Source organism: Panthera leo, chromosome B2 (genome assembly GCF_018350215.1).
Source record: "Panthera leo isolate Ple1 chromosome B2, P.leo_Ple1_pat1.1, whole genome shotgun sequence".
Taxonomy (NCBI): domain Eukaryota; kingdom Metazoa; phylum Chordata; class Mammalia; order Carnivora; family Felidae; genus Panthera; species Panthera leo.
In genome coordinates, this window is record NC_056683.1 from 150,708,567 (window position 1) to 150,728,625 (window position 20,059).

The 20,059-nt window shown below is 46.5% G+C and overlaps 2 protein-coding genes across 6 annotated transcripts in view; one reads left to right on the forward strand and one right to left on the reverse strand.

Annotated features, from left to right (window-relative positions):
- The window catches only part of DYNLT2 (dynein light chain Tctex-type 2), a 17,573-nt gene extending 13,760 nt beyond the window's left edge, over positions 1 to 3,813 (reverse strand). The window contains exon 1 of the mRNA XM_042940334.1: positions 3,613 to 3,813. Within this exon, the coding sequence (XP_042796268.1) occupies positions 3,613 to 3,720 (108 nt within the window). The 5' untranslated portion in view covers positions 3,721 to 3,813. The remainder of the gene's footprint in view (positions 1 to 3,612) is intronic.
- The window catches only part of ERMARD (ER membrane associated RNA degradation), a 27,164-nt gene continuing 10,590 nt past the window's right edge, over positions 3,486 to 20,059 (forward strand). Inside the window, exons 1-11 of one of the 5 annotated variants that reach the window (XM_042940333.1) lie at positions 3,486 to 3,669; positions 5,532 to 5,608; positions 7,380 to 7,548; positions 8,061 to 8,200; positions 9,484 to 9,585; positions 10,100 to 10,189; positions 12,424 to 12,521; positions 12,961 to 13,097; positions 14,745 to 14,859; positions 15,606 to 15,708; positions 18,553 to 18,582. In XM_042940333.1, coding sequence (XP_042796267.1) covers positions 5,537 to 5,608; positions 7,380 to 7,548; positions 8,061 to 8,200; positions 9,484 to 9,585; positions 10,100 to 10,189; positions 12,424 to 12,521; positions 12,961 to 13,097; positions 14,745 to 14,859; positions 15,606 to 15,708; positions 18,553 to 18,582 — 1,056 coding nt within the window. In that variant the 5' untranslated portion in view covers positions 3,486 to 3,669; positions 5,532 to 5,536. Of the gene's footprint in view, positions 3,670 to 3,898; positions 4,281 to 5,531; positions 5,609 to 7,379; positions 7,549 to 8,060; positions 8,201 to 9,483; positions 9,586 to 10,099; positions 10,190 to 12,423; positions 12,522 to 12,960; positions 13,098 to 14,744; positions 14,860 to 15,605; positions 15,709 to 18,552; positions 18,583 to 20,059 lie in introns of those variants that run through there. The other 4 variants (XM_042940331.1, XM_042940328.1, XM_042940329.1 and 1 more) reach the window with 4 other exon arrangements.

A 20,059-nucleotide genomic window follows, 5' to 3' on the forward strand; every position in this document is an offset into this window, starting at 1 on the left:
TGAAATTTCCATCTGTAATTATGGATGTCAATTTCTGTAAGGATACATGAAATTCTTGTTTCCTGTATTTCAAAGCTTTGACTTTAGGTGCAAAAAAACCTTAAGATTGTTAGGCCTTTCTGATGAATTGACTTTTCAACATTATGAAATGATTCCCTTTATCTCTTATAATATTGTTAGAAATGTATTTTGTTTGATACTAATACATGTACTCCAGTATTCTATTAGTCTTCACATGGTATATCTCTTCCCATCCTTTCCTTAGTGTTTCTTGTAGACAATATATAGTTTCATCTTGCTTTCATAAGTAATCTGAATTTTAATTGGGGTATTTATAACATTTATACTTAATGTAATTATCATGGTTATGTTTAATCCTTGCTTTGCTTTTATTTTTGTAAACATTTTAAGTAATCTCTACACCCAAGATGGGGCTCAAACTTACAACCTCAAGATCAAGAGTCACGTGCTCTATCAACTGAGCTAGCCAGGTGCCCGTTTTTTAGGCTTTCCTTTAAGTATCTTTCATGATTCACCTGTTATCTGTTGGCCTAGTAACTTTATTGTTTCCCAGTGGTAGTTTTAGGCTTGATAGTATGTATCTTTATCAGTCTACTTTCAAGTCATATTATGCCACTTCACATACAGCAAGAGTCCTACAATGGAATATGCCCCCTCCTGCCAACTCTCTGGTCTTTGTGCTAGAATTGTCATGTATTTTACTTCTCTAAATAAAATGTTTTGGGGGTACAAGCCCCAAAATATGTTATTCTGGATTTAATCAGCCAATAATCTTTTTTAAAAAATGTTTATTTTTGGAGAGAGAGAGAGTGCACGAGCACATGCAAGCAGGGGAGTGGCAGAGAGGAGGACAGAGGATCTGAAGTGGGCTCTGCGCTGACAGCAGAGTCTGACATGGGGCTCAGATTCATGAACTGTGAGATCACAGCCTGAGCCAAAGTCTGACTCTTGGCCAACTGAGCCACCCAGGCTCCCCACAGTAATACTGAAAAAAATATATTTACCTACATAGTTACCACTTTCAATGTTTTCTATTCTTTCATCTAGATATTTACATCTCTTATCATATTCCTTTTGCCTGAAGGATTTCCTTTCACATATCAGATAGCATAGGTCTGTTGGTGAATTTTTCATTTTCATATATCTGAAAAACCCATTATTTTGCCTCTGTTTTTGAAAAATATTTTCACTGGGTATAGAATTCAAGGTTGATGGTTCTTTCAACTTTAAAGATACTTTAAAGTAATGAAAGATGCTTCAGTGTTCTGGCTTGCATTGTTTCTGGTGAAAAACCTATTTTCATTTCATCATTCTTCAGTTTTCTGATTTTCTCCATTGCTGCCTTTAAATTATTAAATCATTGATTTTAAGCAGTTTGACTACTACATGTCTCAGCATAATTTTCTTCCATGTTTCTTGTGCCTGAAGTTCACTGAGTTTCTTGGATTTGTGGGTTTATAGTTTTCATTAAGTTTGTCAATTTCTGATATTATATATATATTTTGTATCAGAAATTTCCCCACATCTCATTCTGTCTAATATATTTTCTTCAGGCCTTCTTTCTATTGCTGTCTTTAGGTTCACCAATCCTCTCTTCTGCAGTGTCCAATCTATTTCCATTCAGTGTATTCTACATCTCTGACATTGTTATTTTTCAACTGTAGGGTTTCATTTGGATTTCACATACTCAATTTTTTCTGTACATTTTTGCACATACAGAATGCATTACCTGTTTTATAACATGAATATTATATAACTGCTTTAATTTGACGAAAACTAATAATTTTTTCACAGTAACTACTTTAGAGATCTTTTATATTAATTCTGTCTTTGCCATTTGTCATTTCTGAGTGCTCTTACTGTTTCCTCTCACTTTAGGTTGTATTTTCCTGTTTCTTTGATAGTCTGCAAATATTTTATTGGACACAAGATTGTGTAAATTTCACCCTCATTTTTGGTGTGTACTTCTCCATTCCTTTGAGTTCTCTTGAGCTTTTTTCTAGCATGTAGTAACAGAAACAGTTTAATTCTCTGGAGGTTTGCTTTTGAGCTCTGATAGACCAGCCTAGAAAAATCTTGGGAGTCTAGTGCTATTTCTTCCCCCAGTACTGAGACAATACACTTCTCGGCACTCTAACCAACGCCCTATGGTTTTCCATGCTTACTGGGGGGAAACAAATGATTTTGTGGGAGTGCAAGGATTTTTTTTCTGCTCCCTTTGGTGGCTTTTTCTGGCCACAGGTGGCTTCCTTACCAGATGCACTGATGCACTAAGCTGAAGACTTGAGGAAAATCCTTTGCAGATCCTTGGGGCTGTTTGTACAGCTCATTCCTCTTCAATACTCTGCTCTGCACTCATACCAGCTTTATCTACCCGGCTCCCAAATCCTTCTCAGCTAAGCAAGACCTCTCCACAGGTGTGGGCTGCAATCCCTCATCAAGCAGTCAGGGGTAATCTTGGGGTTCACTGTTCCTGTTTCTCCCCCCCTCCGCCCCAGAGATCAGGATCCTGTCTTGCTTTACATCCCATCAATGGTAAAACCACTGTTTCATACATCTTGTGCTATTATCAGTAGTTTCTGGTAGGAGTAATTCCATGTTGGCTGCAAGCAGAAGTCCTTCATCAGAAATCTGTTTTATTTGCAGCCTGTGTTACGTGTCAGTTGGAAAAAAGAGGTATTATTAGCTCCCTACACCTCCCCAAAACAAAATCTGCATTTTGTTCTTTTCTATTAAGAGAATGCTTCTCTAGAGTAACTGCCATCTTTCCCCCCACAATATACTCAAGGGGTACAACTACACTGTATCCTTCACAGTGGCTTCCAACTACAACGATCCCCTTGGGGATACAGCATGCGTGTGTGTGGTTTGAAAATGACAGATTCTAACGTGCTGAAAACTCACACCTCTACCATTTCTTCCTTATATATAATATGGGTCTTCTGATTCGGTTTTCCTTCTATCATCTTATCCCTTCACTAAGGAAGAATCTTTGCAATCACATCTCTCCTGCATCCTGTCCATTTCGGCTCCCACGAAGTAGAAGAAACCGTTAGACAAGTAGACCAGCAGTCCCAGGACACAGGTTCCAGTCTCGGCTCTGTCATTACAGTTTTGTACTGTAAATGTTCTTTTCACTTTAGGTCTCAATACAAGATGGGAGTCTCGATTACAGTGATGGTACTCGGACTACGGTCTTCCAGAAATCCCGGTGTTATTCCACCAATACACTTGAATGGCATCTTCCATTAATTCCAGACAAGAAATTAATGGGCAGAATATTTTCAATTTAACTTTTTTCCCTCCCGTATGTCCCTCAAATACCGAGCCTGCTGCTGTTTCTTAAAACTCAAAACATCTCGTCGTGTGCTTGGCACACGCGCCACGTTTCCTTCCTTCCAGGCAGCGCGCACACACACGTGCCCGGCCGGACAACGGCCCTGGTCTGAGCGTGGCACTAACCACCCCGGCATCAGGCGTCCAGCGGAGCGTGGAGGGAGACCGCCGCTCCCGACACCCGCGCCGCGCCGCCGGCCACCGCACTCCGGGCCCCAGCGGGGGTCGGCGCAGCCCCGCCGTCCCCGCACTCACTGCCTCCTTCTCGAACATGCTGGGCCTCCTCTCCTTCCGAGGCTGCGGCGGCTGCAAGTGAGGGGCCGGGACGGCCGCCGACTTCCCGCCGTGACCTCCCTTCTCCATGCCGCCCGCTCGCCGCCACGCCCAGCGACCCGCCTCCGCCCTTCCCAAGCGCCTAGGCCGCGTCCCGCGAGAGCTCAAGTCGCGCGCCTGCGTCGCGCCAGCCGGAAGTGCGGCCGGGAGGGAGGGGCGGGGAGAGGCCAGCGTCATCTGGCGGCGCCGGCCGACAGGAGCCGGAAGTCCTGGAGGAGGAGCGGGGCGGGGGGAGGTGCGGTGCAGGTGCGCCCCCGAGCGCGCTGTGGGCGTGCCTGGTGCCCGCCTCGGTGCGGGCGGGAGGAGGTACAGCGTCGGCGGGAGCCCTCTGGCTGAGTGGGCCGTGGCCCGGCGCGTCCTCGGCCGGCGTCCCCGGGGCTCCGGCGGGTCTGCGCCCGCGCCGCCGCGGAAGCAGGTCGGCCTTGCCCGCCCCTCGTCCGCGACCAGACAGAAGATGGGCACCCGACTCTGACCCCGAAGACGCACCCCTTGCCCTCGTTCTTCTGAGCGCCGCCTCGACCCCCAGTTGTTCCAGGGGCGCAGTTCCCCGCACCTTGCAGGTCCCAGGCTGAAATTCGCGAATAGATAGTGTAAGAAATAATGTAGTATTCTGCTCGCGCGCGGGGACTCACAGGCTCCGAGACAGCAACAGCCACGTCTTTATGGATGCCTGGAGCCAGGGTCGTGCAAGCAGCACACGCCCATAACTTGTGTGTGTTCAGACTGTGGTCTCCATGCTCTAAAGGAAGTTTGTGTAGTGCACGGAGTAATATGGGAAGCACTGTGTAGTAACTACCCTTGCAGTGGATACTTGAAATTGAAATTCCACGTTTTTAGGCCGTTTTGGTGACATTAAATAAATCGCAAAGGTCTCAGTGGCTGTAGCACGGATTGTATGGGGTTGCCCCACAGGGTTTTGTTTTCTGCCCTCCTGCAGTGAAATATAAAACGTCTATCATCACTTTTAGCGGTAGCTACTTTTTGAGTACAATGTGCTAGACGCTTTTTAAGTATTATCTCTAAGTACTGCAGCGCAGAAGATGATAATACCCTGCACCATTTACAGTTAGAACGGAGGCCCAGAATACTAACGTTTTCAAGGCAAGAGGGACAACCAGTAAGGAGGAATCCAAATTTAAGTCTTTGTAGCCCCTGAGCATAGGCCATTTGCACTACCCCATACTTGCTCTGGACAAGACACTGATGTTTCCAAGAGTAATGGTATGGGTGCATGCACATGCACACATGCGGGGTTTCTGGCTTCTAATGGGAGGACAGGCTTGTTTGTAACTGTAATATACAGGAAAGTGTATTTAATTGTCACAAGTGACAAAATATGGCAGTATGTAATATTTCTTGATTTGAAGTGGGATTTTTGTTTCTTAATTAACGTGAGGTCCTTAATTGTACGAGAGAGTATGTGCTTGAAAGTTAACATAAAAGCCAACTTCTAGGGGGCGCCTGGGTGGCGCAGTCAGTTAAGCGTCCGACTTCAGCCAGGTCACGATCTCGCGGTCCGTGAGTTCGAGCCCCGCGTCAGGCTCTGGGCTGATGGCTCGGAGCCTGGAGCCTGTTTCCGATTCTGTGTCTCCCTCTCTCTCTGCCCCTCCCCCGTTCATGCTCTGTCTCTCTCTGTCCCAAAAATAAATAAAAAACGTTGAAAAAAAAAAATTAAAAAAAAAAAAAAAAAGCCAACTTCTATAATTGTGTCTTGGTAGGGGGTAGGATATTGTTATTCCCAAAAGCTGAAGGTTGTAGGAACTTGAAGATGAGCCCAGGTAGACTCCACGTAGGATGAGCCCTCGTTCAGTTAACTCTTTGTGTACGTTTGCGGTGCGCAGGGGCCATGCTGTGTCCTGAGGGTAAGACTCGTAGAAGACCTGACCTTGGTGCTGTAGGATACGACAGTCTGGGGCAGGTACGTTGATCGGGTGACTACAGCCAGAAGAGAAGATATTTCTTAAGACTTCTGTTGCCATCCAGGGCCTGCAGCGGTGGCGTAGATGGGGTCTTGTGCAAAAATATTTGTCTGCTACTGGTCACTCCAGAACTATATAGCTCATTCCTTTAGATTTCAAATGCTTTTTTAAAAATGCAAGGAGTCCTTTTTCATACGACAGTAATCCTTTAGGGTTTTATTTCTGTATCATTTAGGTGACAAACCACACTAGTTTTTGAACTAAGAGTATTTAATAAAGAGTTAACAAGGTATAGAATTGTTATAAAAAGAATAAAGAGAGATCTCTAAAAGAATTGTGGAGGTGGTAACCACAGGAAGCAGTCACTACCTGTTGCACTCTGAGAACTAAGGGAAGTGTTGGAATTTTAAAACTTGGGAGCTGGGAGGAAGGTCCCACCTAGTGAAGCTTGGATCTCTAAGGAAGAGGGGGTGCCTCTCAGCTACTTGGAGGGTCTGGCAATTCTGGGAAGCGGACCTTTGACGAGCAGATACCGGACAGGTGGTGGTGGTCTGCTGGGGGCACGGTGATGCAGCTGGGCCCGCAGGTGCCGGGAGAACCTCAGACCGGATCCAGCTGCTGGAGCAGGAGGCGCTGCCACTGCCTCGGAGAAGCTCAAAGGAACAGAAAGTGGACAGGAAGGCCCAGGCTGTGGGAGCAGGTCCCCTCTTGGTCCTGTCTCGCGGCGCCTGTCATCCCTCATTGGCTGAATAGAGTGTGGTGTGTAGGGTCATGGCATCGCTGGTTATTTGGTGCGCGTTTCTTGGGCGATACCCGAATTGCTAGGGCCTGTGGAAGAGGGGTTGACAGGTGGGGCTGAGAGTGGGAGGTGAGACTGGGGAGCAGGAGGGGCGAACGGGCGACACTGGATAGGGGCCGGCGTCCAGTCTAGGGAGTGCCAGGGCTTAATCCCTGATGTTAGGACAGACACCCCTTAACTTGATGCATCAAATAAAGACCCCAGGATAATTTTAGCCGCAGAGTGTGACTCCTTTGCAGGTTTATAGAATGATGTTAGTGTAATGTGGGGATAATGCTGAGGATTTTGGTTTTACTTGATCCCTCATGGAAAACCAGTGTGGTTTGCTGCTTTTTACACCATATCAAGAGTCAGAGGCAAGCTTTTTACTTGTGATTTAGTTCGTTATGCTTGATTTTCTGCCTTTCCATTCCTCATTGAAAAAAATTGCTCATTTTGATAGCTGTGAGATAGTATAGGAAGGCAGATGTGCTGAGCTTTGTAAACTCATGTCTTAATATTATTAATAATTTCAAACCTTCAACATTTATTTGAAAACATGTATGTAAGCTATCTTTAATTAATATTTAACCACATTTTGGGGTGCTTGGGTGGCTCAGTTGGTTAAGTGTCCGGCTTCAGCTTTGGCTTTGGCCCAGGTCATGATGGCGTGGTCTGTGACTTCGAACCACACGTCGGGCTCTGCGCTGACGGCTCCGAGCCTGGAGCCTGCTTCGGATTCTGTGTCTCCCTCTCTTTCTGCCCCTCCCCTGCTCACGTGCGTGTGCTCGCTCGCTCTCTCTCTCTCTGAAAGAATAAGTAAACATTAAAAAAATATTTAATCATGTTTAATGATACAGCTCTCACCATAGCCAGAAGGTATGTTAACAGTAGCTATACCTGGATACAGAATAGGATTTCCTCGTGACTTGAATATATAATTGATATTATTCCATTTTTACTTGTTAAATAGTGTCTTCTTTGTATTTCAGATGCTGTTAGAAGATCCTATTGCCACTTGTCTTTCTCCCTCAGTCTATGATATGATCTGCAAATTCGGGTTTGAAGTCAGAGAAACTTGTGATATCAATAGCATTGTAACTGAGAGGGGTGAAGTATGTTGGAAGACAATCACAGACTGCGTGATTTATACGGAATCAGGTCTGTATGTTCTCTGTGCCCCAGGCCTCTGTCCGTACTGTTCCATTGAATGTGTCTTGCCTGTAAAATTTCCCTAAACCCTACTGGCAGTGTATTTTTCTTTTATTATCAGATAAGTGCTATGTAACTTATTTCCAGCAACAACTGAGTATCTTTATTGTGAATTTAATTATAAACTGGTTGTTGACTTTGTGGAAACTTCATAATAAAAACGTTTTTTCTTTGATGATTTAGGCATTTTCTTTTTCAATTTTTTAAGGTTATTTATTCATTTTGAGAGAGAAAAGAGTAGGGGCAGAGAGAGTGGGAGAGAGAATCCCAAGTAGGTTCCACGCCATGAGCGTTGAGCCCGAGGTGGGGCTCGAACGCCTGTATTGTGAGATCATGGCCTGAGCTGAAATCAGGAGTCGGACACTTAACCAGCGGAGCCACCCAGGCGCCCCGACGATTTAGGCATTTCCATCACAGAATGTGAAACTGTGATACTAACACTTGTTTCCTTCTCCTTGAAGCCCAGAGTCTGGATTACCCCGGAAGTGTGAGGCTGCTGGGCCCCGTGTGTGAGGCCGTCCACTCACATGTGTTATCTCTGACCAAGGAGCGGTTTGAAATCTGTTATACACCGTGGCTGCAGTGGACAGCTTTTCCAGAGGTTTGGCTTACAAACAGTCTTTAGAAATAGAAGACTTCACAGATTCTACTTAGAGGCCCTCATTACCTGCTAACTTTAAAGGGGTCCCCTCATCCTCTAGCCTCCACCTGTGAAAAGGGAAAACTTGGCCTGAGCTGAGAAGCACATCCTGTGAACAAAGGAAGTTTTTGGATGCATTATCCGTATTGGGGGCTGGGGAGGTAGTTAGGCACACGGGTGCTGGTCCTGGGACAGACGAAAATGGACCGCTCCAGAACAAAAGACCTTGCGGACAGACAGTACGGTGTTGTTGAGACAGTGGGACAAGGAAATGGGGTGGGATGCTTGGTTTGTTGAGGGTGAATCAAAGGGGGGAGGGGTAGTTTGGGGCCACGCAGTTTGGGTTGGTTTCTTGGTTGGTTCAAACCAGCCATTCCAGCTGGCACGTTAAATGTCCACAACAGAGCAGTGGCTCTACAAGGTCTAGATCTAAGATACTCAGAGTTTTCTGATGTGGAGTAGATGGGTCACTGCTTCTCCCCTTTTCTTGGCTCTTAAGGGACAGGTTTTGTTTTTGTTTTTTTTTAAGAACTAATCAAAATAGGAAATAAGGTTTAGGTCAAGATATTTGACTTTTTATGACAGATTTATTGCTTTCGATAAACATTTAAGTGAAGAAAAAACTTTTGAAAAACTTCTAACGTATTAAACATTTTTTTGATCTTTTAGATATTATTGTAGTCGAGCCTTGAACAGCACAGGGGAGCCCCGTGGCGCCCCATGACACAGATTTTTAATATTTTTCTTTTTGAATGATTATAGAATCAAACATTGATGTCTTCATTGATGTAGGGGTGGTCACCCCCTGTCCAGTTGAAAATCTGCACGTAACTTTTGACTCCCTCAAAACTTAACCACTAACAGCCTACTCTTGACCAGAAGCCTTACTGGTAGCATAAGCAGTCGATTACCACATGTTTTGTATGTTTTATGATTTATATACCGTATTCTTACAACAAAGTAAGTTAGAGAAAAGTTACTAAGAAAATCATGAAGAAAAAAACACACTTACAATACTATATTTATGGAAAAAAAAATCCACATCTAAGTGGACCTGTGGAGTTCAAACCCCGTGTTCAGGGTTCAACTGTGTATTTATGTAGAAAATGTTTACCTATACCAAAAAAGTCATAAAAATATACTAGTTGAAACCTTTAGAAGTTTGAATTTCATTAATACTATTGTTACTTTGAGTAATATTTCTTGTTGAGCGCTAATTCTAATGTATGTCCTACTCTCAACAGTTATTTCCTGAAATACTTGATGCTTTGGAAAGCCTTCAATCTCCCGCTATTTCTCTTAGCTTAATGAAACTGACAGCATGTCTAGAACGGGCTTTGGGTGATGTAAGTGTGAGAACTCTTTCTTTGTTGGTTTAGTAAAGTATCTGAATGAACATAAAACTTTTACAGCTGTATTTAGATTTCTTGACTTTACTTGCTGGTTTTCTATTAAATGTAATTATTTAACACAGATGTTTGTTTATTTATTTTGAGAGTGAGAGAGAGAGAGAGAGAGAGTGCACGAACATGACTGGGGGAGGGGCAGACAGAAGGAGACACAGAATCCAAAGCAGGCTCTAGGCTCCAGGCTGTCAACACAGAGCCCCACGCGGGGCTCAAACTCACAAACCTTGAGACCGTGACCTGAGCTGAAGTCGGATGCCTAACCGACTGAGCCCCAGGCGCCCCATGACAGATTTTTAATATTTTTCTTTTTGAATGATTATGGAATCAAACATTGATGTCTTCAGTGCTTTTCTCCCCTCATTTGCACAATCAGTGACTTTATGGGTGAGTTTTTTCTTCACATTTTTTGTCTCATAATGGGACTGTAATACAATTCTTGTTTGATTTTTAGGTATTTTTACTGAATGGGAAGGAATGTCCTTTTCTTTTAAGAGATCTGCTTGCATCTAAGGAGCTTGCTCAGGTCTTTGGGCAGTCTGTGGTAAGTTTGTTCGTCTAAAACTGGGAGAGTAGGCACAACACAAAACAGTTCGTGTTAGCTGTACTTTTGTGCCTTAAAAATTGATGCTGCGTTAGGAAAAAATTATGTCAATAATTAAATCATACGTTCCTTTCCCACCGCCCCTTTCAAAATTGCCACTTTTCCAGCCACTTTTCTACCTCTCTCTCAGCCTGAGTCTCAGTGCAGTAGAATAGCCTCTGGTTGATGAGCCAGAGTTGCTGAGCTGGGCAGTATTGTCCTCGGGCTGACAACCTGCAGTGTGGTGCCTCTGGTGTCATGAGCCGTGGGGCCACCAGGTGGACAGCTTGAACTCTATCGCTTTCATTAATTTTATATTAAGAATTACAGTAACTTATTCTAGAATACAAGTTTAACCATTTAAAGAGTGATATACTTTTATCCTAAAATCTCAGTTTTTTTTTTTTGTTTTTTTTTTTAATTTTTTTTTCAACGTTTTTTATTTATTTTTGGGACAGAGAAAGACAGAGCATGAACGGGGGAGGGGCAGAGAGAGAGGGAGACACAGAATCGGAAACAGGCTCCAGGCTCCGAGCCATCAGCCCAGAGCCTGACGCGGGGCTCGAACTCACAGACCGCGAGATCATGACCTGGCTGAAGTCGGACGCTTAACCGACTGCGCCACCCAGGCGCCCCAAATCTCAGTATTTTTAATGTGTGGGAATTTATACCCTTTGCAACTGCTCAGACTTTAGGGCGAAAAAACATTAGGTGCCAACTGAAAAACATGCAGAGCTATTTACTTTTTCAAAATCTTCTGCAGGCCGTGTGACCCAAGTTGTTTAAGACTAATGAGTAACCTTTAGGCAACTGTTGAAGCAGGGTCAGGGTGGAGGGGAGAGCCAGGGTAGCGTCCCGCAGAGAGTGGAGCCCGCCAAGCCCGGAAGGTGTTTCAAATGATCGTGTAACATGTTACGAGCTCTAATACGTTATTTGGGGGGTAAGAAATCTGTTTCCAGTAAAGCTCTCCCACTTTACAGTGGTTCCTTGTCGCTGAAAGATCGTTTTCTTTAGCGGAGAAGGTGAGGTAAAGAAAAGTACAAAATTCTCGTTGTTACACTGAGTCCTGAAACAGATCCCGTGGTCTGGGGCTGTGTCCTTGTCTGCCTGGTTGCCGGTGGCCTTCCCTGCCCGCAGCCACGCCCAGCGCCTCTCGGGTCCACCGGCTCGTTGGCTTGTGTGTTTCTGATGGCCCAGGTGGTATGAACAACTCATTAAAGTTAGTATCAAGTTAACAACGAATGTAGTGGAATGAATATCATCGTGATTACCCATATTAGCTACGAATATTAAAGGCGTAAGGACTGATGTGAGCAGGAGGTGTCTGGAGTCGCACGGAAGAGCCAGTTTGCGGGCGAACCCTCTTTATACCTCCCCGGCTCACCCTGCCTTTGAGAGAACGTGACGGGGGGTCTGTTTCCGCCTCCGCCAGGAGGCTTTCAGTCCTTTCCCGAGTCTTCTGGATGCTCACTCTTCTTTCTCGTGTGGCCCGCTTTTGAGTTGAGTGTCTGCGTATCTTCCCTTTCTCCTGACTCTGTTCCAAGCATGGCGTTCCAAGCCCAGAGGCAGCCCACAGACGTGTGTGGCTCTTGCATTCTGATGAGCAGGAACCCCGTCAGGGGCGTCTTGACCGTATGCGCGGAGGGACAGAGGCAGGTGAGGCTTCAGGTCAGACAGCGAGGTCGGGGAGGCCTGGGATGGGAGCCTCAGTGGTCCGGCCCCCTCACGGGGTCTGCTTCCTGGAGTTTACCGCGCGAGCACACGCTACTTTCTGTGAGGTTTCTGTTCACCGGGTGGTTTTATTTGGTCTAGATAGGAGGCAGGCTTGATGTCCAGTAGGAAAGCTGCGGAGCCTGGGACAGATCCCATCCCGCTTTGTAGTTCTGGGTTCCCCGAGGCCTTGGTTTCACCTCTCTATGCTGTACTTCTCATTTGCAGAGTGGGGATAATAGTCGTGCCTTCCCAGAGGTTGTTGGGAGCGTGAATGAGCAATAAATAACGCACAAAATGTGTCTGATGTCTCACATGCCCAGTAAATGTTGTTTGCGTGTTACTACTGTTACTGCTACTCCTGTTTAGCCGAAGCCCTGGGTCTGTTCTCAAGAAGAAAGCAAACCTCTTCCCACTGTATGTTATATTGGTTTGTCCAGTAGTTATGCAACCGTTCAGTAATTTGCTGTTCCTAACCTGGTCAGATGGACGTACTGAAAGTCTTCCTTGGATCTCCACGCGGGCTCAATCTGCGTAACATCCTGTGGCATGGGTTTGCGTCCCCTCACGAAGTCCCTCCGAAGTACGTTGGTGATGAAGTCATTTTCTCGCTCCTTTAGTGCACTAAGAGTTTGTTTGTCTTGAATTTCCCGTGAGTGTATTTTGGAAAAGATGAGAGTTTTGAAGCGGGAATTTGAAGATAAAACGGGGCGGACGAACACCTGGGGTGGTGACGGGGTTGGGACTCCGCTGCCATCCACCCCAAGGGCAGTTCTGAGGGCGGGCCTGACGGAAGCGGTGGGGTGCTCGGCCTCCTGGAGGGTGGCTCCTGAGTCTGCCAGACATTGGCTCCCCCCCACCCCGCCTCCCGCCATTGCATTAGCTTAATCCCTGCCGCGAGGGGGACCTCCCTGCGATTTAATGATAGTTTGCTTTCTTAATTTTAAGCTTGTTCTTTGACAGTAGAGCTCTTTATGTGGATGGCGGTTTATTTTCTAACATGCTATGGTGTTGCGCACTAGATACTGTTCGATGATGACGCTGTTGACAGCGGGCTTGGGTCAGCTGCTAAAGAGTTACTTGCGACAAACTAAATTCGCATTGGTGCACCGACCTTTCAGAGCTCTTCCAGACCTTGAGGATTTGGCCGTTTTCCCAGGCAAGTGCTACGCTCCCCATTTGTCCTGGATGTGTCTTCGTACAGATACGTATAAAGTCATTAAGTAGCACGGGGACTTGAACCCTGTAGGTGAACTGTTATTCTCCAGAGGCGAGATGCCTTCAAAAGTTGCATGAAGAACCTCTTAAATTTGCTACGTAAAACCTTCCCTGGGTACCTGGGGACTCAGTCGGGATCCGACTCTTGATTTCAGCTCAGGTCATGAAATCACAGTTAGCGACGGAGCCCTGCATTAGCTCCGCGCTGACAGCGCGGAACCTGCTTGGGATTCTCTCCCTTCTCTCTCTGCCCCTCCCCTGCTCGTTCTCTGTCTCTCTCAAAATAAGTAAATGAATAAATAAACACTAAAAAAAAAAAAAAGAAATGTGCCAATGGAACCATGAAATGGATGTCTAATTCAAAAACAAGCAAGAAACCTTCCCTCTTTCCATGGGTTGTGGTGGGGAGGCTGTGAGAGTCGTGGCTGCGTGAGCCAATTATGAGTTTATCCTCCGGGCGTGTTGATGCACAGGTGGCTCAGGACCGTTTTGAAACGTACATTCCCTTCTCCTTTTAGCTCTTGTGCCTGTGTGCGCGTGCTCATTATGCCAAAAAGGCCAACAGCATAGGTGGCCTCCTCCGTCTTCTTTTTTCCATGGCAAAGCCGTTTACCAAATGAATGGGGGCGGGGGACACAAAACCTGGAAGGCGCAGTTAAACTTGTGTTTGCTCCAAGCCCGTTCCTCCCCGCTCCCTGGGGCTGTAGGGGTGTGGCAGCGGGGTCTCTGACGCGCGTCACGGGGCGCAGCCCAGATCTCTGCAGTCCCGGGCCCGGGGGTCCAGTCCACGCCTTTGGTGCCGCGGACTGCTGGGTCCTCTGCTGCCTGCCGATCGCGTATACTTCTTGAGACTTTAGTTGTGGAACAGTTTTGAGTTTAGAACAAAATAGATGGGGAGGTGCAGACACCCCCTCCCCCCCATCAGCATCCCACCAGAGGGCACATTTGTTCCCAAGGACGAGCCTACGTGTCCTCGTCATGCATAGTCCACTCCTGTTCTTCTGTCTTCCGAAAACGTATCTCACTTTTCTCGGTCAAGCGTGGTCAGCGGGTCCACCCTGAACTCTTCTGCTCAAAAGTTGTCGTAGCCTGAAACACCAAGGGGACCCTTGTCCCTGTGCCATTGCCCCAGGGTGTCCGCGGCCACCCACAGCCCGGGCTCCAGTCTGCCGGTCTCACTCTTGGATGGCGTGTGCCGCTGCCCCAGGCCTGCTTCATCAGCCTGGACAGGTCGGTCATGGGCATCCCTCTGCGGTCTGGTTCTGTGTCTCTTCAGTTGATGAGTGTGATGGTACTTAGAAATACTTTTCTCTTAGGGCCTGGGTGGCTCAGTCAGTCAAGCAACTGGCTCTATCTTGGCTTAAGTCGGGATCTCACGGTCTTGGGATCGGGCCTCCTGTTGGGCTCTGTGCTGACAGTGTGGAGCCTGCTGGGGGTTCCCTCTCCCCCTCTCCCCCTCTCCTCCACTCCCCCTCTCTGCCTCTTTCCCTCTCTCCCTCCGTCTCTCCTTCTGCCCCTCCTGTGTGCATGTTCTCTTTCCAGGTCTCTCTAAATAAACATGTAAAAATACATGTTTGTTATTTTGCAGATATGACGTCTGAGGTACTTCCAGTGTTAGAAGAAGTGATGGAGAAATCCACTTTTATATTAAAAATCATGTTGCCGTACTGGGAAGAGGCGTTAATCAGGTTCAAGGCACACAGGTAACTAACTGAGGGTGCGGACTCAGAGGTTCTTGATAGTCAGGAGCCTGGTTTCTCTTAAAACCCTTTACTGTCCATGTTTTCTGCTGCTGGAATGGAAGAGAGGTGGGGCTTCCTCCAGGAGGGTCGAGCACAAGATATCCTCTCACAGTGAGCGAAAAGGTAGCTGTAATTGGGTGTTAAACGCCTCGTGTTGTCCTTTTGGAACAGTCGACAAAGACGATTCTTGTTCAGAGTCAACAGAGTTCTCACTCTGGGAGGGCCTCTTGTGTGTCCCCTGCTGGAGACAAGGGAGGGGAGAAGCCAGGCTGTTTCCTGAAGGCGGGGCAGGAGCGCTCCGGAGGCATGACCTCTGCTTCCCTCCGGTTCTGTCACCGTCTGTTCATTTGTACCCTGAGAACCCCCCGAAATCCTGGTACTTGTACCCCGAGAACCCCTGAAATCCCGGTACTTGAGTGTTTCTTACCAGTGATGGGAAGAATCAGGCCGACCCGTGATGACATGTCATTCTCCTGAAGCTTCTAAACGTGTTTCCTCTGATACACGAAAACAGCGGAAATGAGTTTAAAATCACCAGGCAAATGAGACTGCGTTTCGGTTTTATTGCTCGCGTTAGCGTGTCCTCTGCCCTCCCTTGTGGCTTTGAGCACACGAGGGTGACCTCTGGAATAAAGCGGCGTCACTTGGGGTTGGCGCCGTGTTTGCTTTTAAAGCTCCGGGATTTGCTTGGTTACTTCTGTCTGCAGGTTTGCTGACTGTGCCGTGTTGTTACTGCCGCAGCTGGAGACGGGACTCAGGAGAGCGTTTGCCGTCGTTAACAAGTGTCCACAGAGACTTCTGACGGCTGAGGTACCCGTGCTTCGGTGATCCATGGGGGTGGTTGCTGCTGTATTGCCCGTTTTCTGGACCTGCTGACGTTTCGAATCTCTTCTTTTTGTTCACCACGAAATGAATTTTTTAGCTAAGAATTCTCTTTGGAAGGCTTGAGTGCCATTTTTTGTGGCTTCCTGTTATAACGATTTTAGAGGACTTACGATTATCTGTGATCGTTTTTGATAGTAGCATTCCCAAGTATTTTAAACTCGGTGTCAGAGAAGTAGAAACCACTTATCTTGTCCCCATAGCCATTATTATTGGTGTACCATTGTAACCCCATGAGGTGGTCCGTGGCCTACAGCGTGGCTGTTCAAGGACACCGCTTCCTCTGGGCGGTGGCTTGAAGAGGTTTCTGGGTGGCCACATGCCCCGTTGACCGTCAGAGGATGCGGAGGCTAGAGGAAAGGAGGGGTCTGTATTGGGGGCCAGCGGCAGGGGCCACTGGACCTGGCCTCCTTCTTTCTTTGACCAGCTCAGCTTTCTCCATTTTGCCCCTTTCTAGAAACATCTGTCAAAATTCTGTTCTCAGCCTTGTGCTCCCGCATTTGCCCCCTGGGAGATCTTACTGCCACGTCTTCAGCTGCCTTACCTCTGTGGGAAGAACGATTAGAGAATACTTTGGACCTAATGAAAATGAAAGCCGGCATACACAGCATTGTGGATGTAGCCAGAGCAGTGCCAGGACGGAAGTTGCTAGCATGGGCCGCAGTGCTCCCCAAGGAAGCGGTCTCCCCTACTTCCCGGGTCAGGTGTACACGTGTTCGCCGAACGCTTTTGTAGGGGTTTTCCCCAGCGTCTCAAACTACCGTATTTCTGAAAAGCTTGTTTTCTCTCCCACAGATTTGTTCTCTGGTATTCCCTGTTGTCCTCCTTCGCTTGGTCACTTCACAGTGGCCTTCCGCACCACCCCGGCCACTCAGTTCCCAGCCCTGCCCGTCTGTCCTGCCCCTGATTCCTCCTGGGTCCCTCCTTGCCAGTGCTGAGGCCTCGTCTGGCTCCCCTCCCAGTGCTCTTTGTGACTCTGATCCTTCTCTCACCCTACCGCAAGTTGTTTTACACACTGATGAATATTCTTCTGTCTTTTATGGTCTCATCTGCATAAAACTTGTTAGCGGCACCCCGGTGCCTGCAGTGAGTGTCGTCCTCCCGTGTGGCATGCTGGGGCCTCCGTGCGGCCCAGCGTTCCCGTGGCTTGTCTCCTGTCCCGGTTCCTCCGGCTTAATCGAGGCCTCTCCCCGGTTCCGGAACATGGGTGTCTCTCCTAGGGCTGTGCCCACCGTCCCCTGCCTGACCACTTCAGGCCGCATCAGTGACCTCCCAGAGCCTCATCCACGCAGACTCTCCAGCTTCGCTCCTCTGCGTCCTGTTTCTGTTTTATCTCGAGGCTGTTCTGCTTTGCCTTCTGTGCATTTGTGTACAGTTTCTGGTGCAGGTTCCTCAGGAGCGGAAGGTTCACATTTGTGCCCCTGGTGCCCACGCCAGGTGCCTTTCATGTTGGCTCTGCCCAGGGCAGTGCCGGGCCCTGTTGTGGGGCATCTGTCTTCTGGAAGAAAGAGCTAGAACCCCCATTTGTCAGAGCTCTCACTTGAGCACCGCTGGGCTTTCTTCATGGCAGCGTGCTCACCGCTGTGTGGTTTAAACACGTCCAGCTATTGTTATTTGACCACACAAATAAAAAGAAGACTGTTTCCACGGAGGAAGTAATGGATCAAAGAATATCTTAAATTGTCACCCAGGCTCTTGTTCAGAATAAACATAGCATCGGTTTGTTTATAAGGCAATGCACACGCGAAAATACTCGATAAAGCCATAAAGTGCTGGGCACACACTGTTATTTACTGAATACTTAACAGCATAAGGTCTCTGAGAGTGGTGGCAGATAGGAAGAAGATGAGTGAGATTTTGTGTCTTCTAAGAAGCTTATGTGTTTAGGGGTGACAGGTAAGCCATTTGTACCGATTCTGTAAAACAAGGTAGAAGTTAATGTGTGCAGTTTATGGGGATAAATGAGCAGTTCAGCTTTTATGAGGAAGTGGTCGGGGGGGTCTTGAGTAGGCAGTCGGATGTTTAGAAGAGCGCTTAGAGAAATTTTAGGGTCAGTGGTATAGGTTTGGGAGTGAAGGATACAGACTTCGCAATCTTCTATATCATAAACGTCGGAGGTAATTTCATAATGTTAGATTGGAAATACATTAATAAGCGTTAAGAGATGAGACACTTTTCTTGAGAGCTGGCTCCCACAAGATACCAATTGCATCACAGCGTGTGTAAAATCTTCCTGAATTCCCCAGCAGCCTTCTGAGACAGGAGTTGCTCATGTCCCGATTTGCAGAGAAGCCCACGTGTGGAGGTGCCCTGGGCTTCCCTTCCGGGGAGGGTGGAAGCTGGGCTTATGTGTTGGGGCAGTGGCTCTGGAGCCTGTGCGTGTAAACAGTAGTGGTTACACCAGGAAGCACACAAAACACGGCTGCTCGTTGGAGGGCACGTTGAGTTGTGCTCTCCTGCCCGCGAAGACAAGCCAGCGGCCGAGATCGTGTGTGTGAGTCGTGCTTTGTGAGGCGACGGGAGGTTTCTGACCCAGAGTGCTGTGGGAGTGGTGTCTTCACGTGGCCCCGTGCCTCTCAAGCTGTTACGTCGTACAGGACAGCCTTTCATGCTGTTAGGTTGTATAGGACATTCTACCCAAAGCGTTGCTAGATAATTTTTGGAAGAAGTTTTCGTGTTTGTGGCCATGTACTAGAATTTTTTTCCTGCTTTGAATAACGTCACTGTACTCACATTTTGCTTTAATTATTTCTTTTCTTTCCTTTTTTCAAGTCAACAGCTCTTTATGCCACCTTCGATGAAGTAAGTAAACTTACAGGATATCTTGAAACAAACAAAACATTATTTTCTGTTACACAGGAAAGTGTTGGTAGTCATATATGCCAAAAAAAAAGCCACATCACCCTTATTACAGAGTTAAGTATAGTCTTCCAGACTGATTTTGAGATCCAGTATCATTAACCTTGTTTCTCAAGTTATAGAAAGACACATATTGGAAAATGTCAAGAGATATTAATATTATATTGTGTAATTATTTGGAGGTTTTATTTATTTACTTATTGATTGATTGATTTACTTATTTATTTATTATGTTTATTTTTGAAAGAAAGAACGTGAGCAGGGGAGGGGCAGAGAGAGAGATAGAGAGGGAGACCCAGAATGCAAAGCAGGCTTCAGGCTCCGAGCCGTTGTAAGCACAGAGCCCGACGTGGGGCTTGAACGCACAAACCACGAGATCATGACCTGAGCCAAGTCAGTCGCTCAACCGACTGAGCCACCCAGGTGCCCCTGGAGGTTACCCTTTAGATTTAAGATTGACACTTGCTTATTTTGCAAATGAAATAGAAGTGAACTACCTCTGTGTGTGTACAATATTCACTTGGGCATTTATTCTGTGACTTGGATGTGTGATTCCGAATGTGAAAATCCGGAATAGTAAGAATTACCATTGAAAATACCTTTTATCACCTTATAGTATAGAGGGTTTTGTGTGGGTAGCTAATGATTCTTATCTAGCTTGAAGTATGATTCAGAGTTAGCCTACAGGAGGAAGCAAAGGGAGAGTCTCTGTGGAGAGATTTGAGTGTTCAGATTACTTCGCCTTTAAGATAACTCTTAGATTCCTTAGTGAATGGGTGGGTGGGATTAAACTGTGTGCCTGTTTACCTGCAAACTTTATTCCATTAGGTAAATAATTTGCTGTGGTTTAAATATATGATGCATTTGATACTGTGAAGATTGAAATAGATAGTGTAGTCCCATCTGCATAAGATTAGGTCTGTAGGAGTGGGTTGGGTGGCTGGGTTCCAAAGTCTGGTGAATTAAGAAGTGGCCTTTGAAGTAACTCTGATGAATGCTTCTGTACACATCCACATGTACGCACACTTATGCATATGAACGCAACGTGAACACACACATAAATATACATAAACACACACACACACACACATAGAAGTATGCACATACACACAGACACATTTATATACACAGGTACACATGTGCATATACATATGTACATAGATCTGTATAAACATATACAGATAAATGCAAACACATGCTCATATATACACAAATATATAAACACACATGTAGACATACACACATACATGTAAATACATATCAACATATGTACGTACAAAACACATACACACATACCCATACATACAAATACACATATAAATACACAAAGATGTACACACGTGTATAAATACATGCATCACACATATATGTTATCACACATATGCATGTAAGTACACATAAACACGCATGTACTCACACA